Genomic DNA, 26,432 nt, shown 5'->3' on the forward strand with positions numbered 1-26,432 from the left:
CACCTCAAATCACACAAATAATTTTCCCCTAACTAAGAATCCTTTATTCCTCCAGTTAATAATTCAGACCTCAAATTAACTGGTAGATAACATAGGAAATAATTCACATTACACAAATTTTATAAGGGAGACAAACTGTCCACATATTTTTACCTACAGATCTAAAAGCGGAGCAAATCATAAGCCAAACTAGTATACTTAAATATATACATGACGTTTACAAATCCTAGTGCTAAAATATGTATCAATAATTAATATTCAGTAATAAGTTTTATTTCTCACCTGTGCCACTTAATGCTGGTCTTCTAGAACCAAAAAGGCCACCAGTGCGTTGCATACATTCGTCTTGGTCTAATTCATTACCTTGATTTGCAGAAAGTAAAATTAGATTACATATTACCCTTAAGGAGTTTTTTAATCGTTCAGTAAACAGAAAAAAATCAAGTTACGGTATCAGAAGTTAAAAGATGTGGGGTAAAACAGAAAAATACTATTCTGGTTAAACTAAATATTGCACAAAGGAATTCTCTACAAATAACATCCTTCAGTGACAAATTACTTCCTCAAATGTATTTTATTAAAAATACTTCATAAAATAAATTAGGGCCAGTGCTATGCCAAAATACAAGCAAGTTAAATCTCTAGAAACTACCTGAGAAACTTCCTATTGCTTCACTTCATTTTTCTTCAGAATAGCACCCCTTGCTCCCACTGTTGCCAAATCAAACCTTACCAGTCCTGCACAGTAACCCTTCAAATTCCCTAAACTTCTGTGAAAGTGATAATTCACTAATCTGCTACGCATCTATTCATTATTACAAATTTATGTTTTTAGCTTCCAAAACCATCAATCTATCCTCCTCTGCTAAGAGGCACATACATTCCAACAGTGACCTCTGAAGTCAGTACCTTATCTCTAAGGAATGATGGCTGGAAAAATTTAAAGTAGAAAGCCACATTGGTGAAAGACGGTATGTTGGGAGGTAGAGCCACATAGAGGGCCACCTGTTTATAAGGTCAGCCATATTATCAAAGATCTAAAACACTGAATGTTATATTAAAGAACTGAGTCACACAAACTTATTTTTTAAATTCATATATTTCATCTTAACCAATATGCAATTACATCTGTCTAAAAATAATGTTATATACAATGTGGGTGATTAACGTGTATTAGTCACTGAGCTAAGCTATTCTTATATAATCCTCCCAACAACCTTCTTTGATAGATTTTTAAAAATCATTTTCTTTTTAAAAGATGAAGCACACCATTCACAAATCCACTACTAACTTGGACTTCCTAGACCAAATCCTCCACGGCAACCTCGGAAACTACCTCTTCCACCTCTTCTGGATGGCCCTGAAGTGTCTGAATTACTTCCATCTCGATAGCCTATAATATTAAAAGACACAAAACAACAACAAAGAAATCTTGGGGACACAGTCAAATTTAATTTAAGCCTTGAATACTCGGTAACTTTAAACAAGTATTTTAAGGCACTGTTACCAAAAAGAAATGACATATTTGACCCGTAAGTGTTCAACTTTACTAATACAAATAGATATGGCTACAATTTTTTAAAACCTCACTGCTTGCTTTGAGAATTGAGTCTAAAAATCACTAAAGAAAAAAGTGACACTTGAAGTAAAACAGTAAAAGTTACCAAAACTGCACCATTAACTGGATTTTCACAATGCACAAAATAAATAAATCCAAGACTTATATCTGCTCCATATAGAATATAGTAAGCATCTTACTCAAAACACAGACATGCAGGCACATATAAGGTCTGATTTCCAAGTACAAACAATTTTTAATTGAACTGAATTCCAAAAGATTAGTAGAAACAGTTCAAGTAAAATTTAATTCCACATAGGGCAGACTCATAGGGCAGAACCAGATCAATGTAAAACTCAAGTGCCAACTAGGCAGGAAATAGACTGTTCAGTTTGTAAACTTGCAACTATTTATACCTAAACAGAAGGTGGATAAAGATAGAAATTCTATCTATGCTATTTCTGAATATTAGAGTATATGTATTTTAAAGCCTATTCAAAAATGAAAACAAAACTCTTCAAAAAAATGTATCTTCTGGAACCTTTTCTGTAAAGGTCTAAGTTTTTCTTATGAAAGTAAAAGAATATATAACACATACATAAGTTTAAAATATAATTTAAAGCTTATCTCCACTGCCCAGCTTAAGACTAAAATATTGCCAATATATTTGCAGCCCATGCTTTTTTTTTTTTTTTTTTTTTTTTTTGCCCTACGCTTTTCTCCCTGGGCACTTCTTCCAATTAACATCCAACCAGCCAATATCCTGAATAGTTTTTCAATTCCTTGCTCTTAATTTTACCAACTACGTACATATCCTTAAGCAACATATTAGTATAATTAGAGTTGTACATGATGGAACTAAAACATACTCTTTTTCCACATTTTTTTTTTTTTTTTCCCTGAGATGGAGTCTTGCTCTGTCACCCAGGCTGGAGTGCAGTGGTGCAATCTCAGCTCACTGCAACCTCCACCTCCTGGGTTCAAGTGATTCTCCTGTCTCAGCCTCCAAAGTAGCTGGGATTAAAGGTATGCACCACCATGGCTGGCTAATTTTTGTATTTTTAGTAGAGATGGGGTTTTGCCACGTTGCCCAGGCTGGTCTCGAATTCCTGACCTCAGGTGATCCACCCAACCTCGGTCTCCCAAAGTGCTGGGATTACAGGCGTAAGCCAATTCACCCAGCCCCATGTCTTTTTTCTTTTATTCAACTTTGTTGATGTGTGAAACTACTTCATTCACTTTTACTGCTGAATGTTCCATTGTGTCTGTTTCTATTTCATTTATGTCTATTACCTTTTTATTTCTGAGTTTTCTTCCTCTACTTAACTTGAATGCTTAACTCATTTTTTTCTGAAAAAAGAAATCTTTAAACTATTTTTATTTATTTATTTATTTATTTATTCTTTTTTGAGACAGAGTTTCGCTCTTGTTACCCAGGCTGGAGTGCAATGGCGCGATCTCGGCTCACCACAACCTCCGCCTCCTGGGTTCAAGCAATTCTCCTGCCTCAGCCTCATCTTCTTCCTACAAAGCTCTGTCCTCCTACCGCATTTCCTCCCTTAGCAAGCTTTACATTTTATGCTTTCTCTGATGCATTTAAGGCTCTAAAATTTCCTCTAAGAGGCAGCTGCTTTAGCTATATCCTTTAAGTTTTCCTATGTTTTGCTCTTACTGTCATTAAATTCTAAATATTTCAGGGTTTCCATATGAACAGTTATTTATAAACTGAGAAATTCAGTTTCCAAATCATGAAGGTTAGGCTTATTTCTACTTTTATTTTAATAAATGAACATGGCCTATATCTATGGTATATTTTTGGCCTTAAAAGATGATTAAATTGTACATATTTTCTATATATGATGGAAAAATATGTGATTTATAATTTTAGAGCATATGATTCCAGACAAATATTAAATCAAGCTGAGTGACATTCAGATCTACATTCTTACTAATTTCTGTTCTGCTCAGTCTCAACTTACTAGGATTTGCAAATTTTCCCTAATGTCCATTTTTCTTTATGCATCTTAGTATATTGTTAGATTTGAACCTTGTTCAGAACTGTAATGTCTTCCTAATGAATTTTTTTATCTTTAATAATTCTACCATAGAGTATACTTTGTCTATGTCTATACCAACTTTGAGTTATTATTGAACACTTTTTTCTCTTCACGTTTATTATTAAGTTGCGGGGTACAGGTGCAGGATGTGCAGGTTTGTTACATAGGTAAATGAGTGCCATGGTAGTTTGCTGCACCTATCAACCCATCATGTAGGTATTAAGCCTAGTATGTATTAGCTCTTTTCCCTAATGCCCTCTCCGCCCACCTGTCCCCCCCACACACACACACCTACACCACCTGGTAGTCCCAGGCAATCTCCCACCCAATTACTAACCAGGCCCAACCCTGCTTAGCTTCCAAGATCAAACAAGATTGAATGTGTTCAGGGTGATATGGCCATAGACTATTTTCTAATTAAAAAAGAAATTTTTTGGTAGAGACAAGATGTTGCTGTGTTGCCCAGGCTGGCCTTGAATTCCTGGCCTCAAGAGATCCTCCCATGTTGGCCTGCCAAACTGCTAGGATTATAGACATGAGCCACCATGTCTGACCTCTTTACTTTCAACTCCGTACTGAAATATACTTACCTATATTATGATTACTAACACATGGATTTTATTTCTAACATCTTACTTTTGTGTTTTCTCTTTACAGAGCTTTTTCAATGCTTTTTGTTCTCCTTTCTGTCCTGTTTTCCCCAAATGGTAAGCTATGTATTTTTTTTTTTTTTTTACCAATTTTCACCATGAATATTTAAGAATTATTCAAACTATTTTCAATCTAGCCTCCTTCCTACAAAGCTCTGTCCTTCTGTTGGATTTCCTCCATTAGCAAGTTATATATTTTAACCGTTCTCTGACTACCCTTCAATTTTTACCTATTTAAAAAAATATTTTTCCTTTCAATTGATCAGGCAAAGAATTTCTTTTCATTTGCTAGGATTTTCATTCTAAAATCCCTAAATTAATACTCAGTATTGCTAGTTTATACAGTCAATACTTATTTAAGTTTACCAATATGTTTACCGGTTTTATCTTTTTTTGGCTCACGATTGTTTCCTATCCCTTTCCTCCTGCAGACAGTCGTCTTACTACTGTATACAATTTAATAGTTCTTACTCAACAGTCTGAGAGTATTAACACCATTTTTATCTGAATGGCATTATTTCTCCCTCGTACCTAGTTATATGAATATAGTTATTTGGATTCAGAACTGTTCTTGTTCAGCATTCTGAATATACTGTGCTATTATATTCTGACATCTGCCTTTCCTGAAGAAAATTCTGTTGTGAATATAATGTTCTTCTAAAAGCAAATCTACCTTTTTTCTCTAGTACTTTTATCAGTTTTTTAAAAATCTTTGTAATACTATAATTCCAATCCATGCATAAGGGTATGAATTTTTTGTTTAATTTGCTGAGGACTCTTGTGCCTCTCTAACTCTGGAAAAGTCTCATCTATTCTCTTTGAATATCCTTCTTTCCTCTCCTTCTCCCATTTTCTGCTTTCTGCTCAGGAAACAGTCACATGTTGGACTAACAGGTCTTATTCTATCTTCCATATCTTATTTATTAACTGCTCTTGTGTTTTCCATTTCCAAGTTTAGAGAATTTCCTCACATCTATCTTTGGATTGATTTATTCTCTTCACTGTGTTTAATCTTTACCTTTAATCACTCTGTTCTTTTCTGTACTTTTTTTTTTGAGATGGAGTCTCACCATGTCACCCAGGCTGGAGTGCAGTGGCGTGATCTCGGCTCACTGCAACCTCCACCTCCCAGGTTCAAGCTATTCTCCTGCCTCAGCCTCCTGAGTAGTTGGGATTATAGGTGTGCATCACCATGCCCGGCTAATTTTTGTATTTTTAGTAGATACTGGGTTTCACCATGTTGGCCAGGCTGGTTTTGACCTCCTGACCTCGTGATCCACCCACTTCAGCCTCCCTAAGTGCTGGGATTACATGCGTGAGCCAACACACCTAGCCTTTTCTGTAAGATTCTGAAACAAATTGAATCCTTTTCTTTCTTTTTTTTTTTTTTTTTTTTTTTTTGAGACAGAGTTTCATTCTCTTGCCCAGGCTGAAGTGGACTGGTGCAATCTCAGTTCATTGAAACCTCTGCCTCCTGGGTTCAAGCAATTCTCCTGCCTCAGCCTCCTGAGTAGCTGGCACTATAGGCTTGTACCACTACACCCGGTTAATTTCTGCATTTTTAGTAGAGATTTGGGTTTCACCATGTTGAGACCAGCTGGTCTCAAATTCCTGAACTCAAGTGATCTTCCCGCTTCCACCTCCCAAAGTGCTGGAATTACAGGTGTGAGCCACCGCGCTCAGCCAACATTAACATATTTTTAAAAGTAACATAAGTCCTTCCAGAAGGTATAGTTTGTATTTCATAAGGGACAGCTGACAATCTCTTATAAATCTTAAAGATGTTTGGTGACAACATCTTTAGAAAAAAATAGCTTATAAATCATCTAAGCTTTGTATAAAAGTGAACATCTTTTATTCATTTTTTAAAAAGTACTTACCAGATAGTTACTATATTTTTATATACTAACAAATAAAATGAAAATGTTAAAATGATTATCTATCACTGACATCAGCAAAAATGGCCAAACTCCCAATTTCACTATTGCAAAAAGGGAAGGAAAAAAATGGGCAAGAACTGCCAGAATTAACTTTTTCTAAACTCTAGAAATGAATCAAAGGCTTGAAGTAACCAAGGGAGTATTTATTTAATTTTAAAAAAGAAAAAAAGGCTGACTATTGGTAACAACAGCAAAGTTTGCAGCATTTTAACTTACCAAGTTCCATCTCCTGGCAACTCCACTTGTAAGTATATATAAAAAGATTTGAAAACAGGAACTCAAACATAACTGTAGGTGAAATGTTCATAGCAGACTTACTCACAATAGTCAGAAAGAAGAAACAATCCAAATGTCCGTCAACAGGTGAATGGATAAAATGTGGTAAATACATACAGTAGTTTATTATTCAACCATTAAAAGAAACATAGTTTTGATATATGCTACAACATGAATGAACACTGACAAGACGCTAAGTAAAATAAGCCAATTACAACAGGACAAATATTGTATAATTCCACTTGTATGAAATACCTAAAATAGACTAATTTCATAGAGAACATGGAATAAAGATTACCAAAAACCAGGGTTAAGGGAGTATATGGGGAATTTTTGTCTAATGGAATACAAAGTTTCTGTTTGGGCGATGATAGTGATGATAGGATACTGTGCACTTAATGCCAGCAATTATACACTTATGAATAGTTAACATGGGAAATTTTCTGTTATAAAGATCTTACCACAAAAAGCTGAAAATATCCCAAATTTCATGAAAACTATTAATCTATACATCCAAGAAGCTCAACTCCAAGGAAGGTAAACCCAGAAAGATCCACACCTAGAGACATCAATATAAAACATCAACAAATGGTGCTAGAACAATTGGGTATCTATATGAAAAGAATTTGGACCCCACCTCATACCATCTATAAAAATGACCTCAAAATGCATCAAAGACTTAAATGTAAGAACTAAAATGATAAAAGACTTAAGTATAAGAACTAAAACTATAAAAGGCTTAAATGTAAGAACTAAAACTATAAAATTCTTAGAAGGAAACAAAGGAAAATGTCTGCACGGCCCTGTGTTAGGCAACAGTTTTCTAGTCATAACATCAAAAGAACAAAAAAAGATAAACTGAGTTGGATAAAAATTTTAAATTTTAGTGTTTCAACAGGTACCATTAAGAAACTGAAAAGACAATCCACAGGAGGTTATTAAACATTTGCAGGCCAGATGCAGTGACTCACACCTGTAATCCCTACACTTTGGAAGGCCAAGACAGGAGAACTGCTTGAGCCCAGGAGTTTGAGACAAGCCGGGACAACATAGTGAGATGCCATCCCTACAAAAAATAAAAAAATTAGCTGGGCATGGTGGCACATACCTATAGTCCCAGCTACTCAGGAGGCTGAGGTGGGAGGACTGCTTGAGACCAGGAGGTTGAGGCTACAGTGAACCATGATTGTGCCACTGCACCCCAGAATCTGGGAAACAGAGCAAGACCCTGTCTCAAAAAAAAGAAAAATTTTAGATAAATTAAAAAAAAACCACACTTCCAAATCATATATCTGATAATACTCATACTAAGAATATAAAAATAAATCACAAAACAATAAAAAGACAGCCCAAATGTTAAAATGAATGAATGATCTGAACAGACATTTCTCCGAAGATACACAAATGGCCAATAAGCACATGAAAAGCTGCTCAGCATCACGGTAATCAAAAAATGCAATCAAAACCACAATAAGGGTTGGGCACTGTGGCACAGGCCTAAAATCCCAGCACTTTGGGAGGCTGAGGCAGGCAGACTGCGTGAGCTTAGGAGTTAAAGATCAGCCTGAGCAATATGGTGGAACCCATCTCTACAAAAAATACAAAAATTACCCAGGTGTGGTAGTTCACATCTGCAGTCCCAGCTACACAGGGGGCTGAGGTGGAAGGATTATTTGAGCCTGGGAGGTTGAGGTTGCAGTGAGCCAAGATTGTGCCACTACCCTCCAGCCTGCGTGACAGAATGAGACCCTGTCTCAAAAAAAAAACCACAAAAAACAAAAAACAAAACAAAAAATCCCACGAGAGACTACTTCACATTTGTTTAAAAAAAAAAAAAAACAGTAACAACTAGAATTGGTGAATGCAGAGAAATAAGAACACTGATAACACTGAGGGTGGGAATATAAAATAGTGCAGCTGCTACAGAAAACAATTTGGTAGTTCCTCAAAACGTTAAACATTAAGAATTAGCATATGACACAGCAATTCCACTCCTATGTATATACCCCAGAAAAATGAAAACATAGGTTCACACAAAAACTTGTACACAAATAAATATAGCAGCATTAGCCTGACAACCCAAGTGACAATAACTCAAACATTAATCAGCTGAAGAATCAACAAATGTGATGTAACCATATAACGGCAGAGCCTTCATGAATGGAATTAGTGTTCTTATAAAAGAAGCTCCAGAGAGCCGCACTGCCCTATCCACCACGTGAGGACAGAGAGAGAAGACACTATCTATAAACCAGGAAATGGGTCCTCACCAGACACTGAATCTGCTGGTACCTTGATCTCGGACTTCAGACTCTCTAGTACTGTGAGAAATACATTTCTGTTCTTCACAAGCTACCCAGTTTATAGCATTTTGTTACAGCAACCCAAATTAAGATAGTTTTTTCTTCCGGAAATTGATTAGGCTGATTCTAAAAATCACACAGGAATGCAAAGGACTAAAAGTAACAGGCAATCTTGAGATTGTCATTTGTTTTGCGTTGCTATAAAGGAATACTTGAGACTGGGAAATTTATGAAAAAAAAAAAAAAGGTTTATTTGGCTCATGATTTGATATCTGAAAACGCTGAAGACTGGGCATCCGGTAAGAGCCGCAGGCTGCTTCTACCCATGGCTGAAGGTGAAGGGGAGCTGGTGTGTGCAGGATCATATGATGTAGAGGAAGTAGGGGGCACTAGGCTCTTTTTAACAACTAGCTCGCAAGGGAATTAATAGGGAACTCACTCAACACCCCCGAAAGGAGAATATAGGTCTATTCATGAGGGATATGAGCCCACAAGACCCAAACACTTTCCATTAGAGGCTGCCTACCTCCAAATCTGGGAATCAAATTTCAACATGAAAAGGACAAATACCCAAACCATAGCACTTGAAAAGCAATGCCGTATATCAGGACCTATTATAAAACTACAGTAATTACATTGTGGGACAATGGTACAAAAACAGAAAAAAATGACCAAGCGAATAAAATCAAGAGAAACAGATACACATATATAAGCCATCTAATTTAGGACAAAGGCAACCCTGTAGTGCAGAGTGAAAGAGACAATCTTTTCGATAAGTGACACTAGGTCAAATGAACATCCATATGGGAAAAAAAAGTATCTTGAGTCCTATGTTATGTACAAAAATAAACTCCAGATTGATTACAATTAATTTTTCCTTTTTTAGATGAAGTCTCACTCTGCCACCCAGGCTGGAGTGCAGCAGCGCAATCTCAGCTCACTACAACCTCTGCCTCCCAGATTCAGGCAATTCTTCTGCCTCAGCCTGCCAAGCAGCTGGGACTACAGGCATGTGCCACCACACCTGGCCATTTTTTTTTTTTTTTGAGATGGAGTGTGGCTCTTGTTACCCAGGCTGGAGTGCAATGGCGCGACCTCGGCTCACTGCAACCTCCGCCTCCTGGGTTCAGGCAATTCTCCTGCCTCAGCCTCCTGAGTAGCTGGGATTACAGGCATGCGCCACCATGCCCAGCTAAGTTTTTGTATCTTTAGTAGAGACGGGGTTTCACCATGTTGACCAGGATGGTCTTGATCTCTTGACCTCGTGATCCACCCGCCTCAGCCTCCCAAAGTGCTGGGATTACAGGCATGAGCCACTGTGCCCGGCCTATACCTGGCTTTTTTAGTAGAGATAGGGTTTCTCCATATTGGCCAGGTTGGTCTCAAACTCCTGATCTCATGATCTGCCTGCCTCAGTCTTCCAAAGTGCTGGAATTACAGGCATGAGCCACTGTGCCTGGCCTAATTTTTGTTTTTTTTGTTTTTTGTTTTTTGTTTTTTTAGTAGAGATAGGGTTTCATCATGTTGGCCAGGCTGGTCTCAAACTCCTGACCTTAAGTGATCTGCCTACCTTGGCCTCCCAAAGTGCTGGGATTACAGGTATGAGCCACCATGCCCAGCCTATCTGCACTATTCTTGCAACTTAAGACAGCCAATAGATATCAAAAATACAGGCAAATGACTTGATGAAAGATGTTGTCCAAATGGCCAATAATCATAAAAAGTTCTCCACATTTCATCAGTCCAAAAAATAGAAATTTAATACATAATGAGTTCACCACCAGACAACCAGCAGAATGGTTAAAATGAGAGAAAAAGAAAAAATATCAAGCATTGATCAGATTCTGAAAGTGTATCTTAGTATAAATGATGAAAACATTTGACAATACTAACAAAGCCAAAAATACACATTGCCTATAACCTAGCAATTCTTTTTCTGAGTATGTACTAATGACATCCAAAAGAATACTAGAATGTTTACAGAAGCACCTTCATAATAGCCCCACACTGGAGGTAATCCAATTGACCTACTTTTATTGGAACAACAGTAAAATAAAATACTACTAAACAGAAATGATAATGATCTACAATTGCAACAAACACACAAAGAAGGTAAACATACAACAGTACATACAATATGATTCCATTTATATGAAGTATAAAAATACACTAAATTATTGTATGCTGTTAGAAGTCATAAGAGAGGTTTGGGGGTAATAGGTCATTAGTGAATAACAAATGAACATGAAAAGGGGATTCTGTGGTGCTAGCAATTTGTATTTCATGACCTGAATACAAGGGAAAAAAAAAAAAAAAAAGATCCATTAGAAAGTAAAACAAGGCCAGGCACAGTGGCTTATACCTGTAATCCCAGCACTTTGGGAAGTCGAGGTGGGCAGCTTACCTGGAGTCAGGAGTTCAAGACCAGCCCAGCCAACATAGTGAAACCCCGTCTCTACTAAAAATACAAAACTTAGTCAGGCGTGCTGGTACATAACTATAGTCCCAGCTATTAGGGAGGGCGAAGGCACAAGAATCACTTGAACCCAGGAGGTGGAGATCATACCACTGCACTCCAGCCTGGGTGACAGAGTGAGACTCCAACTTCAAAAAAAAAAAAAAAAGTAAAAGAAGGCATTATTTTTGGGCTCTCTATTCTGTTCTACTGGTGTAGGTATCTGGTTTTGGACCAGTACCATGCTGTTTTGGTTACTGCAGCCTTGTAGTATAGTTTGAACTCAGGTAATGTGATGCTTTCCAGCTTTGTTCTTTGTGCTTGGAATTGTCTTGGCTATTCATGCTCTTTTTTGGTTCCATATGAATTTTAAAATCTTTTTTTCTCATTCTGTAAAGAATGTCATTGGTAGTTTGATTGAATCTGTGACTTGCTTTGAGCAGTATGGCCATTTTAACAATATGGTAGATAGGAAGGGTACTGATTTTCATACATTGATTTTGTATTCTGAAATAATTTATCAGATTAAGGAGCTTTGGGGCAGAGACTATATAGGGTTTTCCAAGTCATATGATCTGCAAATGGGAATACCACACACCTACAACCATCTGATTTTGACAGGGTTGACAACAAGAAGCCATGAGGAAAGGATTCCTTATTCAATAAATGGTGCTTGGATAACTGGCTAACCACATGCAGAAGACTGAAACTGGACCCCTTCCTTAGACTGTATACAAAAATCAATTCCAGATGGATTAAAGAATAACATGTAAAACCTAAAACTATAAAAACCCTAGAGATAAACTAAGAAATACCATTCTAGACAAAAGACCCTTGCAAATATTCTGTGATGAAGATGCCAAAAGCCACCATAATGGAAATAAAAATTGACAAATGGGACCTAATTAAATGAACAAACTCCTGCACAACAAAAGAAACTATCAACAGAGTAAACAGACAGCCTACAGAATGGGAGAAAATATTTGCAAAGTATGCATCCGACAAAGGTCAAGTATCCAGGATCTATAAGGAAATTAAATGTAAAAGCAGAAAAACAACTCCACTAGAAAGTGGGCAATGGACATGGACACATTTCAAAAGACAACATACAGCCAACAGGCAGATGAAAAAGTGTTCAACAACACTAACCATTAGAGAAATGCAAATCGAAACCATGAGGTATCATCTTACACCAGTCAGAATGGTTATTATTAAAAAATCAAAAAATAACAGATACTGACGAAGTTGCAGAGAAAAGGGAATGCCTATACACTGCTGGTGGGAGTGCAAATTAGATCAGCCATTATGGAAAGCAGTGTGGCGATTTCTCAAAGAACTAAAACAGAACTACCATTTCATCCAGCAATCCCATTATTGGGTATATACCCAAAGGAATATAAATGATTCTACCATTAAGACATATGTACATGTATGTTCATCACAGCACTATTCACAACAGCAAACACAGACAGAATCAACCTAAATGCCCACCAACAGTAGACTGGACAAAGGAAATGTGGAACATATGCACCATGGAATATTATGCAACCATAAAAAAGAATGACATATTGTCCTTTGCAGGAACTTAAATGGAGCTCCATCATTCTAAGCAAACTAACAGAGAAACAGAAAGCCAAATACTGAATGTTCTCACTTATAAGTTGCAGCTAAACATGGAGAACACATGGACACAAAGAAGGGAATAACAAACACTGGGACTTACTTTAGGGTGGAAGGTGGGAGGAGGTACGGGGTTAAAAAGCTACCTATCAGGTACTATGCTTATTATCTGGGTGATGAAATAATGTGTACACCAAAACTCCATGACATGCAATTTACCTAGATAACAAACTTACACATGTACCCCTGAACCTAAAAGTTAAAAAAAAAAAGTGAAAGGAGGGGCACCTACTGAATATTCACTCAAATATTAAAAGCAGAAAACATATACCAAATTATTTTTCTTCAAAGGTTTTTGCCATCATAATTTTTCATTCAGCTGTTTCAAAATTAGTTTTATCACTTTAGTATCTCTGTCTTAAGTATAAATTGTTCCAAAATGTGGTCCTTACCGCCTCTCTTGGAAAACCCTCTGTTCCGTGTTTGATTGTCTTCACAGTCATTACTAGATTCTTAAATAAAAATTTAACAAGTAAATAGCATTTAAATAATTAAATGATGCAATATATAAAGAATAGCACTGTCACAAGGTAAATTAGTAAGAAAACACAATATTTTTGTAAGTTAAAATATAAACATTTTATTTCTTCAAATAACTTTAACAACAGATATATAAAGACGTTACTCAGAGTCAATTCCCTATACAAAGCATCTCATGTATCTAAATATTAAATATTTGTTATATTAAATGAGAACCTACTATTTGCTAAGCATTATACTAGGCAAAAAAACGTCAAAAGAATTAAAAATTTCAAAAAATTTCAGTTTGACCAAATATGATTTCAGGAATAGCTAAACTATTAAGTAATCAAGTGGTTCTCAAATATGGTCCATAGACCACTAGACTGTTCTATTTATGTCATATATTTTGTGTAATTAATTTTTTTTTTGACTCCAGAGATGTAGCCTGCTCTGCTGCGCAGGCTAGAGTGCACTGGTGTGATCTCGTCTCACTGCAACCTCTGCCTCCTGGGTTTAAGCAATTCTCCCACCTTAGCCTCCTGAGTAGCTGGGATTACAGGCATGCACCACCACGCCAGACTAATTTTTGTATTTTTAGTAAAGATGTGGTTTTGTCATGACGGCCAGGCTGGTCTTGAACTCCTGGTCTCAGGTGATCTGCCCATCTTAGCCTCCCAAAGTGCTTGGATTACAGGCATGTAATCCACACCTGGCCAATTTACTGTTCTTAATAAACTTGAGACATTCGTGCTTTCTCAAATACATGCAAACTTTCCCCCATTCATCACAATGAAATAATCTGAGGATATCATAGCTTATCCAGTTTTAATGATATTAATATGTAACATTCCCAGAGTTTTAAAATAGTGGTATGAGTGATTACCATACTGAAGGCTGCCTGAAAACTACCTGGAGAGTTGGCTAAAAATAAGTTTCTAGGCTGGCTGCAGCGGCTCACACCTGTAATCCCAGCACTTTGGGAGGTCGAGGTAGGCAGATCATGAGGTCAGGAGTTTGAGACCAGCCTGACCAATATGGTGAAACCCTGTCTCTACGAAAAATACAAAAAATTAGCCAGGTGTGGTAGCACACTCCTGTAATACCAGCTACTCAGGAGGCTGAGGCAGGAGAATCGGTTGACCCTGGGAGGTGAAGGTTGCAGTGAGCCGAGATCATGCCACTGCACTCTAGCCTGGGTGACATGAATTCATTCATTCATTCATTCCTAGGCCCCATTCCCAGAAATGTTTATTCTAAAAGGAATAATTTTTCACAATTTAAAAGTTCTATGTTATTACTACAACATAAAGCTTTCCAGAAGATTTCAAAAAAGTCACATTTGGGAAATACAAAGATGGTTTCAAGGGAGCTTTGTACATGTCACTAATATTTAATATCTGGGAAGATTAAGTCATAATAATGAGAGCAAGTCATTAAACAGCTTGCAGGCCATTAGCTAAGTTCCTGTGTAAAAGTCCCAATCCATTTAACAACTAATATTGTTCTACAATAAACAGTGACCCAAAGCTCTTGTTGCAGGCTTGTATTTGAGCTGTAGCTGATAACTGGCAAACAATACTGAAGAGCCATTAACAAGATAACTTTCTGGAATGTAGGACTTAATACAATGGAGAAGGGCAGGAAAGAAATACAAAAGTTGGCTCTGGAGTAATGATGATGATCACTAATATTTACTGCGTTAGAGAAAAAAAAAAAACTATTAATCTAGAACCTGGCAAGGAAGAGTCTCACAGTATCTTTGACCAATTATTTCCCTAAAATAAACCTATAGTTATTTTGATCACATTGGGAATAAATATAGAAAACATTAAGAGAAGTTGGGTGATGGATACATGAAAAACCTCTGTACTATTTTTGCAACTTCTTATAAATCAGACTATGTCAAAATAAAAAAAAATATTTTAAAAAAGAAGTGATCTCTAAGAGTTAGGAAATAAAGCTAAGCAAACAAAAATGAGATAATGATCCCAAGATTAGTTACAAACTATTAATGATATAAAAATAACAACACATAAAGAAAGTATGTGCCTGACACTGTTTTAATTGTATCACATGTATTAACTTTTTAAATTTTCACAAAAACCTTGTGAAGTTGCTATAATAATCATTTTATAAGTAGGAAAAATGAAAAACAGCAAGTTACATGCTTTTTCAAGATAACTCAGGAGGAGGATCTAAGTATCACACCTAAGGTGTTCAAATCCAATATCTGAGTTCCTTCTCACTACAATATACCAGCTTAAGGAAAACAGATTACAGGAGAAAAAAACTTAAAAACACACTATTCATTTGTGTGCAGAGTAAAAAGCTTCTACGGTGAGCTCAGAACCTGGGCTTGTTAGTGATTTGAAAGAATGAAAGAATTCAATCCACTTATCTATTTTTTTATTTTAGGGGAACTAAGAATGAAAAAAGAAGAAAGTAGACCAAAACAAAGCAAGCAGGTCACTTTGGAGAGAAGCTCTCTCAAGTGCTGTGAGAATTCGTATTCAAAAGCTCTCTGGTCCACCATCTCTAGAAAGGAGTCAAGTAGGTAGAAAGGTCTTTGTATAAGTAGAAATGATCTTGAATATTAAATGAGTTAAACGTTGAGAGATCAGAATAGAAACAAATAGAAATAGAAAAGAGTAAAACTGATGGTATTTTTCTTCTCTCACAAATACTATTTCCATATCATATATGTTTTCATTTGAATTCGGAGAAAAAGAAGAGAAGCAGGGAGAGACACTGGGGGTAGTATGGAGAAACAATCTTTTTTGATAATTAAAATCCCACCTTATATCAAAAGAGTTTTAAGGTGATCAGGTCTAGGCTTGATTTTGACTTTGGGAATCAAAGTGTATAAAAAGATCAAGCTTCAAATATTTAATGAAGAAAGATAGATGGCATTTGAGTGTTTATCATGAATGTATCTGGTATTGAGCTGTATGCTTTTACATGCATTCTCACTTAGTCTGCCTAACCACCTATAAAATGAATACCTTCCATTCTATGGAATAGAAAATTGGCTTAGAAAAATTAACTTGTTCTACTTCAACTAGCAGGTAGGCAGGCAGAGACATGAAGCCAATTTTGGCACCCTAAAGTGTTCTGTTATAAAGATTTCATACATCAATGGTTACACCAAAGGAGGTATCAGAATCACCACAGATGCTTTTAAATACAAGCTTCAAAGCCTCACCCAAATCTACTCAATCACATTTGGGAATGCACTGTTTATGGTAGTCCATCTTCTGGTAACATTATTTTCATCATTCTCTATATTCCTGCAGAGTGTCAGTACCTTCGATGGAAATGTCTTTAATTTCAGCATTGATTTACATTCTCATGAAACTTTTTCTTAGATTTATTTGAATTGAAATGTGACCCTAACACTTCATAAACTATATTTATATATAGCAAAGTTTCAATTTGTGACTACTTCTTTCTACTATCTATCTACATTTTATTAAGTTTCAGAGTATTCAAAAGTTGTACCTCATCTAGGCAGATGGCAACAGGCCAAATTAGGATGCCTGAATTCTTTTTTTTTTTTTTTTTTTTGAGACAGAGTTTCGCTCTTGTTACCCAGGCTGGAGTGCAATGGCACGATCTCGGCTCACCGCAACCTCCGCCTCCTGGGTTCAAGCAATTCTCCTGCCTCAGCCTCCTGAGTAGCTGGGATTACAGGCACGTGCCACCATGCCCAGCTAATTTTTTGTATTTTTAGTAGAGACGGGGTTTCACCACGTTGACCAGGATGGTCTCGATCTCTCGACCTCGTGATCCACCCACCTTGGCCTCCCAAAGTGCTGGGATTACAGGCTTGAGCCACCGCGCCCGGCAAGGATGCCTGAATTCTTTATGTACAAACCAGTAATATCCTTGGTTAAGGCTTTGGATATAGCTGCTTCATAAAATCTGGCTTAAATCAGTTAGAATTAGACCAGACTAAGATACTTACTCTTAATTTCTCTTTTTTAGCATGTACTCTTGACGTTAAATCTTAAAACACAAAAATATTGACCTTACCTCTCCAGAAACAAGAGCTATCACCATCTTCAAACTTGCTGTTTGAAAAACCTATACAAAATATAAAATGAAACAATTTCCTGTACCTCTGTGGTTAAAAAAATAATAACCACACAGGGACTACTACGATAAGCCATATACAATTGTATATATAGCTATCACATGTAAATTCAGTCAACAATTTCTACTTTGTGTCAATTTATCAACTCCCTTCCCTTAAGATTAAAAACAACCTTCTTTTCACCCAATTCTATATTACCTCAGTTGTCACATACTCCTTTATACGCACATGGGCAAAATAGAGCAATATGTCAGTATAAACATTATATGCTTTCTATTTCAAACTACCAAAATTCCTAACATTTTACAAACTCAATCTCTTCATCTGTTAAGAACAATACAACTAAATTATAATCCAATACTCCATGATTTTCTCCTCAATAACATGAAAATTTTGTTAGCTTATTTTTGTTTACTCTTTTTTAAAAAGTCGTTAGATTTTGCTTTCAAATTTATTTCTTAAAAACCTATGTCTAAGAGTTATGCATCTCTGGAGCATACAGACATGTCGCCAGAATTAATTTTGAAAGCATTCAAATCTTTCATAAAATTTAAAAATGTTTTTAATAAATTTTAATAAAATAGTCTTTAGTGTAAAGGCACTTAGGGAATATGTACCTAAAAATTAAATGTCAATATGGAATGCCTGTCAATCAGTATTTAAACTCAATTATAAAAAAAAAAACCTTAAGTTTTGATTGTAAGATATTGTTAAGTAATCACCTCTGTTTCCAAAACTCTTTCCAGCTCCAAAACCACCCATTGCAGATGTATTCCCTCTTTTATTAGATTCGCCAGCATCTGAAAAAGGTCAGATAGTTAAACTCTTTAACATATAAAATTAAGTGTGTCATCATCAAAAACTAAGAATTAAATGAATTTTTGGCGTAAAGGGACTCTCAATTACGGGAACAGAGTAGCACAGAAACTTAATTAATATACCTGCGACTTAAAAAAAAAAAAACACCTCTTAAATTATGATACCAAGGTAAAAACAAATCTACTACTGGTGAAAGATAGCTTTCTACTAGTCAGTATTATATTGGAGACCTTCAATCAGAAAAATTCTGCTCTGTAGTTTTCTATATGTTGAATCCTCACCCTGATAGGGCCAGCTGTCACACTCTGCTCTGTGGGAAAGTCATTGCTATTGAAAATTTTATACTCATGTCCTGTTAAACTCTATTTTTCATTTTTCTATTTCTTATATTTCTCATAACCTTTCTACTTTTAAAATTAAAACAAGGGACTACATAAGGGAAAAAACCTAAGACTACTAATCCTCTCCTGGCCTCCCCATTTGGCCATACTATTTCCCCATACTAACCTTCTTAGCTTTGTTTCTCACTACATAATTCTAAACACTCAACATTTTAATTCACACCAAACAACTCCAATACTCCACATTGACAACTCCTAATATTCTGCATCTTTGTACATGCTGTTCCTTTGGCATGGTATTCCCTGCTTTCCTACTTGTCTTATCAAAATTCATTTCATTCTTCAAAAAACCAATTTTGTGAAGTCTTCCTTTAGTCCTCCAGTCATGATTTATCCTTCTTCCATATTCCCACAGCATACTATCTGTACCTTTTTAAAGTAGTATTTCTTTCCATATGTTTCTCTACCACTAAATTAAAAATCTCTACGGCAGAGGTGTGATAGCAAAAAAGCACAATTATTTGAAATAAAAAATTACAAAAATAACAGAAGAGGCATCCAAAACAGCATAAAATGATGCTTTAAACTATCACTGGGAACAAAATTAAAGCATTCCCTGTGATCCCTATAAACTGTCTTACTTATCTCTGTAATACCCTCATAGAGAGGAGTTAAAAGGGATCTGGATATCTCCTAAGACCACATGTAAAATTGTGTATGCCCAACTATAAAAGTGTTTTCATCAGATTTCAAAGATTCAAGAAGTCAAAGCTACTGAGATATACTCCCTAGGACATAACAAGCTAGTCAATATTATATTTTAAGCAATTAAGAGTCAACTTCAAAACCCACATTTTTAGTTAAGCAAGTTTTACTGAGAAGAAAATCAGATTGGAACTATATAAAATGTTAGAAGAATCGTAAGAAAAATGTTATACTCATGGGTCTACAAATGTCCCAAGTTATATACAATATAAAGCTAATTTTTTAAAGTATTAACAACTGAGAGTTCGGTGAGAAATTTTATGTGTATTTTAACATAAAACATGAAATAATTTGTGGTAAAAATATGCCTCAGTGATGATTTTCTCACTCAAAAAGGTTTTATTCAATAATATTTAGAAGCCTGTATCAAAATATCATATAACCTCTTCTAAAATATAATTTAAAAATATATCTAAATACTAAATATGTTCCTAAATGTAATAATAAAATATAATGTTAAGTAGTAGCTAACAAAACTTCATTTGAATCTCTTAGCACAATTACATGGTCCAAATAAACAATGCATCTTATATAATATGCAGGCTCAAAAACCAAAACCTAAGTATGTATTTGAATAAATTATTTCCATTAGTGGCAGAAACATATCAAAATATAAAATTCAAATTTGGGTTCATTGTATTTAAGTAAATTTTTAAAATGTCAAATAAAACATCACACATCAAGTATCAAATTTTAGTTTCCATAACAAAAAATATCTGCAAATATCAGTAAATGTTTCAAAAAATAACATCTCATAAATTCAAGAATAAGTGTCAAGTATGGTTACCAAATAGCCCTGGAATCTCCTATGAGAAAAAAAAAATGACCATATGAATTTTCAAATAAATTTAACTTGAAGTTCTAATATATTATTGCACTATAATAAGATATATATAGTGCAGAATATTTCTAGCATGTTAATATTAAGTCTAAAAAGGACTGTAGAAAGGTGTTTGGCTGTGTCATTATCTGTTATATCAGGTGGCTGTTCTAAAAGTAAAATTTTAAACTCTAATCATGACAAAATAAACTATTAAAAAATTAGTACTAATGAGCTAACAAATGTTTCCTATGCTGCCTTTTCTTGAAAAACATAAAATTCAACAGAGTCCTTCTCATCTCTAATCCCTGAAGCTTTTACAAACATTCTTCCCGTATCAATTGTTGGAAATCGGTATCATAAACATGTTAAGCAGCAGCTCTAGGCCAGGCATGGTGGCTCATACCTGTAATCCCGGCACTTAGGGAGGCCAAGGCAGGCAGATCACGAGGTCAAGAGACAGAGACCATCCTGGCCAACATGGTGAAACCCCATCTCTACTAAAAATACAAAAATTAGCTGGGCATGGTGGTATGTTCCTGTAGTCCCAGCTACTTGGTAGGCTGAGGCAGGAGAATCACTTGAACCAGGGAGTCAGAGGTTAAAGTGAGCCGAGATCAGGCCACTGCACTCCAGCCTGGTGACAGAGTGAGACTCCATCTCAAAAAAAAAAAAAAAAAAAAAAAAAAGAGAGAAAGCAGCAGCTATGTGAAGCATCTGTCTATCCAACCTATCTATCCATCCAACCAATCTGTGTGAACAACTTAACACTACTCTCTACTGTCCCAAAAAGGAGGTAAAACAGCAAAAAGGAAATTGAACTTGGAAAAATGATGAACTCATTATCGCAACACAAAGTCTAATATACACTGTATTACAACAGACTTAGTTTTGTACCAAATGGCCATGAAAGCCTCTATACATCCTATTATTCAACAGCTCAGGAGATTAAGGAAAGACAAAGATGCTTACCTCTGTTTCCAAAATTCCGCCCAGAGGCAAATCCACTTTTCATGAAATAATCTCTTCGAGGTCTATCATCCATTTCTAAAGCAAACAACATTTTGAAGTAAGTCTAATAAAAATTATCTAGTACTTGCAAATCTTAAGCCTTGTCAATGTGCCACATGTGGCAAAGGAGAAGTTTTATATAGCAGTAAAAAAGATAAACAGCTCAGCTTAAAAAAATTGGCTATGACTGTGAATAGACAGCTCTCCAAAAGAAAAATAAACGGTGAGTAAATCTCATTCATAATTAAAGAATTAGACAGCAAAAGACAGCAATTTTTAACCTAATAATTACTGAATAGAAAACAATCCTTTCCATTCCCTAAAAGAAAACAAAAAAACAATTAAATTTTTAAAAAATGGAAAATAGTCTTAAGTTTGCTAATACTCAGAACAAGGACACAGGGCAACAAGCACAAAACACACACTGTATTTAGATTATAAACTAGATCAATGTTGATCCTAATTTAAAAGGCATACACTCTGAAAGTAGAGTAAAAGGAATTTCTCCTCTGGATATAATCACATGGTTACCCTGACAGACATAAAAAGTTTTGTTTTGTTTTTTTTGAGATGGAGTCTCACTCTGTTGCCCAGGCCGGAGTGCAACGTCTTGCTCTTGGCTTACCACAACCTCTGCCTCCTAGGTTCAAGCAATTCTCCTGCCTCAGCCTCCCAACTAGCTGGGATTAGAGGTGCATGCCACCACACTCAGCTAATTTTTGTATTTTTAACCAGAGACAGGGTTTCACCATGTTAATCAGGCTGATCTCCAACCCCTGACCTAGTGATCCACCCACCTCAGCCTCCTAAAGTGCTAGGATTACAGGCATGAGCCACTGCACCTGGCTATAAAAAAGTTTTCATAAGCGCTGTCTGTAATAACAAATAAATGATCAAAGTGAAATACAGAAATTATGGTCATCATAGAATACTATGCACATGGATTTCATAGAAATATACAGTGTTCAACATTAAAGAGCTGACATTCTTCAACAATGGAAAGAATGTTTATAAACTGGCCATGTAGAAGGCCATAATGCAAATTCATCAGGAGTTCAAAAATCAATTCACATACACAAGATTATCTTATCAAAATGCAATCAAATCAAAAGCTTTTAAATATGAAAAAAATTATTTAAAATCCCATTCGATGATTTATTTTTAAAAACACTTCTTTAACTCTGAGCTCAAAAAAAATCACAATGAAAGTTTAAAAATAAATATTATAAAAATGTGACTTATCAGTATTTAAATATTTATACTAGAAAACGAGAACTTAATAAACTTAATAACCACCTCAACAAGATTAGAAAAACAAAGTAAATCACACAAAAGTAGAGGTAATAAGGAACAAAAATTAATAAAATAGGAAACAGCTTTGGGAGACCAAAGTGAGAAAAGATGCTTGAAGCCAGGAATCTGAGACCAGCCTTGGCAACACAGCAAGACCCTATCTCTAAAAAAAAAAAAAAAAAAAATTAAGTTAGCTGAGTGTGGTAGTGCACACCTGTAGACCCAACTAGTCAGGAGGTTAAGGCAGGAGGATCACCTGAGCCCAGGAATTCGGGGCTGCAGTGAGCTGTGATTAAATCACCACACTCAAGCCTGGGCAACAGAAAGAGATATTGTCTCTCTCTCTCTCTCTCTCTCTCTCTCTCTCTCTCTCTCTCTCTCTCTCTCTCTCTCTCTTTTAAGGAAACAAAATAATATAGTAGCTCAAAAAGCCAAAACCTGGTTCTTTGAGAAGACCTATAAAATTTGCCAAGGTAACAAAGTTCTAGAAGACTATTGAGGAGGTTAAGGGGAGAACAGAGATATAAAGATACAAATGAACAGTATTAGGAAAGTGTTTAAAAAGAATCTCAAAGATGGAAGATAAAGACAACTAGACAACTTCTCTAAACAACTTTGTTACTAAATGAAATAAAAAAGTTCCTAGAAAATTAACTCACCAAAAATGACTCAAGAATCAATAAAAAACCCAACTGCCCTACAGAAATTAAATCAGTACTTAAATATCTGCATCAGAAAGATGCAGAGAGATTGGGTTTTACAGGTGAGTTCTACCAAACTCTCAAAGAACAAATCATTCAAATGTCATACAACTCTTCCAGGAAACAGAAAGAGAAATTACTCACCAACTCATTCTACAGACCAACATAACCCTGATATGAAAGTTCAAAAGAAAATTATAAACCTCTTACTCATAAGTATATACAAAATCTCAAAAACAAGTATTAGCAAACCAAACCCAACAGTAAACTGAATGGATAAAATATATTATGACGAACTGGGTTTATCCCAGTATGCAAGGGTATTGAACATTAGAACATCTAAAAAAGGCAACCTACATTAATAAAAAAATAAACTGATCTCTCCAGATAAAAATATATGACATAATTTAAAAGCATTCATGACTTAACATATATTTAGCAAACTAAGGAAAGATGAGAGTTTGTTCATAACAGCAAAATGGGAAACAACCCAAATGTGCATGAGAATTCTTTGTTTTCTGAGACAGTGTCTTGCTGTGTTACCCAGGCTGGAGAGCAATGGTGTGATTTCCCCTCACTGCGACCTCTGCCTCCTGGGTTCAAGCAATTCTCCTGCCTCCTCAGCCTCCCGAGTAGCTGGGACTACAGGCGTGTACCACCACATCCGGGTAATTTTTGTATTTTTCTGTAGAGACATGGTTTCATTACATTGGCCAGGCTGGTCTCAAACTCTTTCCTGGCCTCAAGTAATCCACCCACCTTGGCCTCCCATAGTGCTGGGATTACAGGCGTGAGCCACCATGCCTGGCCAGTAATGTTCTTAAAATGGGCGGTGGTTCAAAACATTAAGCTTTATGGCTTACATATGACATTTTTAATACAACAGATTTTTTAAATAGAAAGTTCTTCAATAAAAATTCTACAATGAAGTCACAGGGTAACAATTATTCTTGGGAATCCTACCTCTCACTAGTTGGAAAAGAAGTCATTATATGAAAAGATACTTGCACACACATGTTTACAGCAGCACAATTCACAGTTTCAAAAATGTGGAAACAGCCCAAATGCCCATCAATCAATAAGTGGTGTGTGTGTGTGTGTGTGTGTGTGTGTGTGTGTGTGTATGGAATTTGAGACCAGCCTGTGTGTAAACACACACACACACACACACACACACACACACACACACACAATGGAATACTATTCAGCCATAAAAAGAAATAACGGTATTTGCAGCAACCTGGATGGAACTGCAGACCATTATTCTTAGTGAAGTAACTCAGGAATGGAAAACTAAATAGCATATATTCTCACTCACAAGCAGGAGCTAACCTATGAAGCAGCAAAGGCATAAGAATGATACAATGGACTTTGGGGACTTGGGGGATGGCGTGGGGGGTGTAAGGGATAAAAGACTACAAATTGGGTACCGTGTCTACTGCTCTGGTAATGGGTGCACCACAATCTCACAAATTACCACTGCAGAACTTACTCATCTAACAAAATACCACCTGTTCTCCAAAAATCTATGTAAATAAAAAATAAATAAAAATAAAAATGATGGTACAAAAGTAGAAGGTTCTAAAAAAGAATTAACCCAGTTTACATTGTTATTAGCATGCAATCCTAAAGAAAATATACAATCATTTCCTTTCCAATTCTTAGCAGTTTTAAATCTCCCAGTAGTTTCAGGGATTAGTGCTCTCACTTTCATGAATGTAATGAAATACTGTCACTGATATATATCATGGCAATCCCCATAATACATATTATACATAAAGATTCTACAATGAAGTCACAGGGTAGAATAAAAGCACAGCAATAAAAATAAAGAAGTCACAGAAATAAAAATAAAGAAGCCCCTAATACTAATAAATGAGGTATAGATTCTCTTCTTGAATACTATGAAACCCACCAAAATAAACCAAAAGAAAAATAAAGTCCATTTAAAATGGATTTAGTGTGTTAGTGTACATAATCCCCAACTGGCCACAAAGAATATCTCCCAATATCATTATACTTGGACCAACTCCAGAGAAGAGGCCCAAATATTGAACAAGAACTTAAAAAAAAATCCATATACTAAAAAACCACCAAGTAAAATAACTCAATTACATATGAGACTTCAGTATGAGCTCTAAGGACTCAATAATCTTCCAACCTTTCTCCACAGAGACCTGCCTAAACCAGAGTGAGAAAAATTAAAGGAAGATGAGAAAAGACTTGGTGGCAAAGAGTTTAACTATTTAGTGGTACTAAGGGCTGCCAGCTGTCCTGACTTCTAATCCTTTTCATTATTCCAAGTAGCTGAAACACTAAACACTTAGAATTCAGTGTCAAGTCACTCAAGAAGAGACTTCAGATTATAACAGTAATGTGCATACAAATTACCTGGTGATCGCATTAAAACATACATTCAGATGCAGTAGTACTGGTTGGGCATGAGATTCTTAATTTCTAAGAAGTTTCCAGGTAACTCCAATGCTACTGTTCTGCCAATCACATTAAGAAAAGATTCTTACATCCACCAAAAGACATGAACTAGAAAACATTCTTAACAGAACCATTTGTAATAGGCAAATACTGGAAACAATTCAAATGACCATCAATATTTTAATTTACAGTATGTTTACATAGTGGAATACCATACATCCACAAATAACCTATAACTACTTCTAACAACTTTCAGAAAACCTCAACACAAGAAGAGCATAAAGTATGATGCCATTTTATATGACTGCCATTTATAGGGAAAACTGATCTATGCTGTTAGAAATCACAATAGTAGTCACCTCTGGACAGAGGGACAGTGCCTGGAAGAAAATGGAAGGCTTCAAGGGGGCTTTTAATCATGCTGTTTTTCTTGATCTGAGTGCTGGCTTTGAGGGAGTGTTCAGTTTGTGATAATTCAGTGAGCTGTACATTTATGCTGTGTATCTTACTGAAATACATATTGAATCTGTGTGTACACTGTGTTTCAATAAAGTGTTTTTTTTTTTTTAAGAACCTGTTCTGGCCTAGAAAGTTTTATGGACAAATTCTGTATGACTTGTAAAAAACAGGTAATTTTCATATTCCAGAGCTTATAGGAAAACATAAAAAGCTTGAAACCAAAGTCAAATGAGGACAACAGAGAGAAGAAAACTATACGCCAATCTGACATTAATTCAGAAGTGCTAAATAAAATATGTAATTTCTTCCAATACTA

At 35.7% G+C, this 26,432-nt stretch overlaps 1 protein-coding gene and 1 pseudogene across 3 annotated transcripts in view; both read right to left on the reverse strand.

Moving 5' to 3' along the window:
• The window catches only part of DDX4 (DEAD-box helicase 4), a 71,053-nt gene that overhangs the window by 30,022 nt on the left and 14,599 nt on the right, over positions 1-26,432 (reverse strand). Inside the window, exons 4-9 of one of the 3 annotated variants that reach the window (XM_003925844.4) lie at positions 21,192-21,266; positions 18,197-18,274; positions 17,414-17,464; positions 13,312-13,371; positions 1,292-1,393; positions 283-363 (exon numbers count right to left, since the gene is read on the reverse strand). In XM_003925844.4, the coding sequence (XP_003925893.3) occupies positions 283-363; positions 1,292-1,393; positions 13,312-13,371; positions 17,414-17,464; positions 18,197-18,274; positions 21,192-21,266 (447 nt within the window). The remainder of the gene's footprint in view (positions 1-282; positions 364-1,291; positions 1,394-13,311; positions 13,372-17,413; positions 17,465-18,196; positions 18,275-21,191; positions 21,267-26,432) is intronic. The other 2 variants (XM_074392955.1, XM_074392960.1) reach the window with 2 other exon arrangements.
• Positions 3,904-4,022, reverse strand: LOC120365565 (5S ribosomal RNA; annotated as a pseudogene).

The sequence above is a fragment of the Saimiri boliviensis genome, chromosome 1 (genome assembly GCF_048565385.1).
Source record: "Saimiri boliviensis isolate mSaiBol1 chromosome 1, mSaiBol1.pri, whole genome shotgun sequence".
Classification (NCBI taxonomy): domain Eukaryota; kingdom Metazoa; phylum Chordata; class Mammalia; order Primates; family Cebidae; genus Saimiri; species Saimiri boliviensis.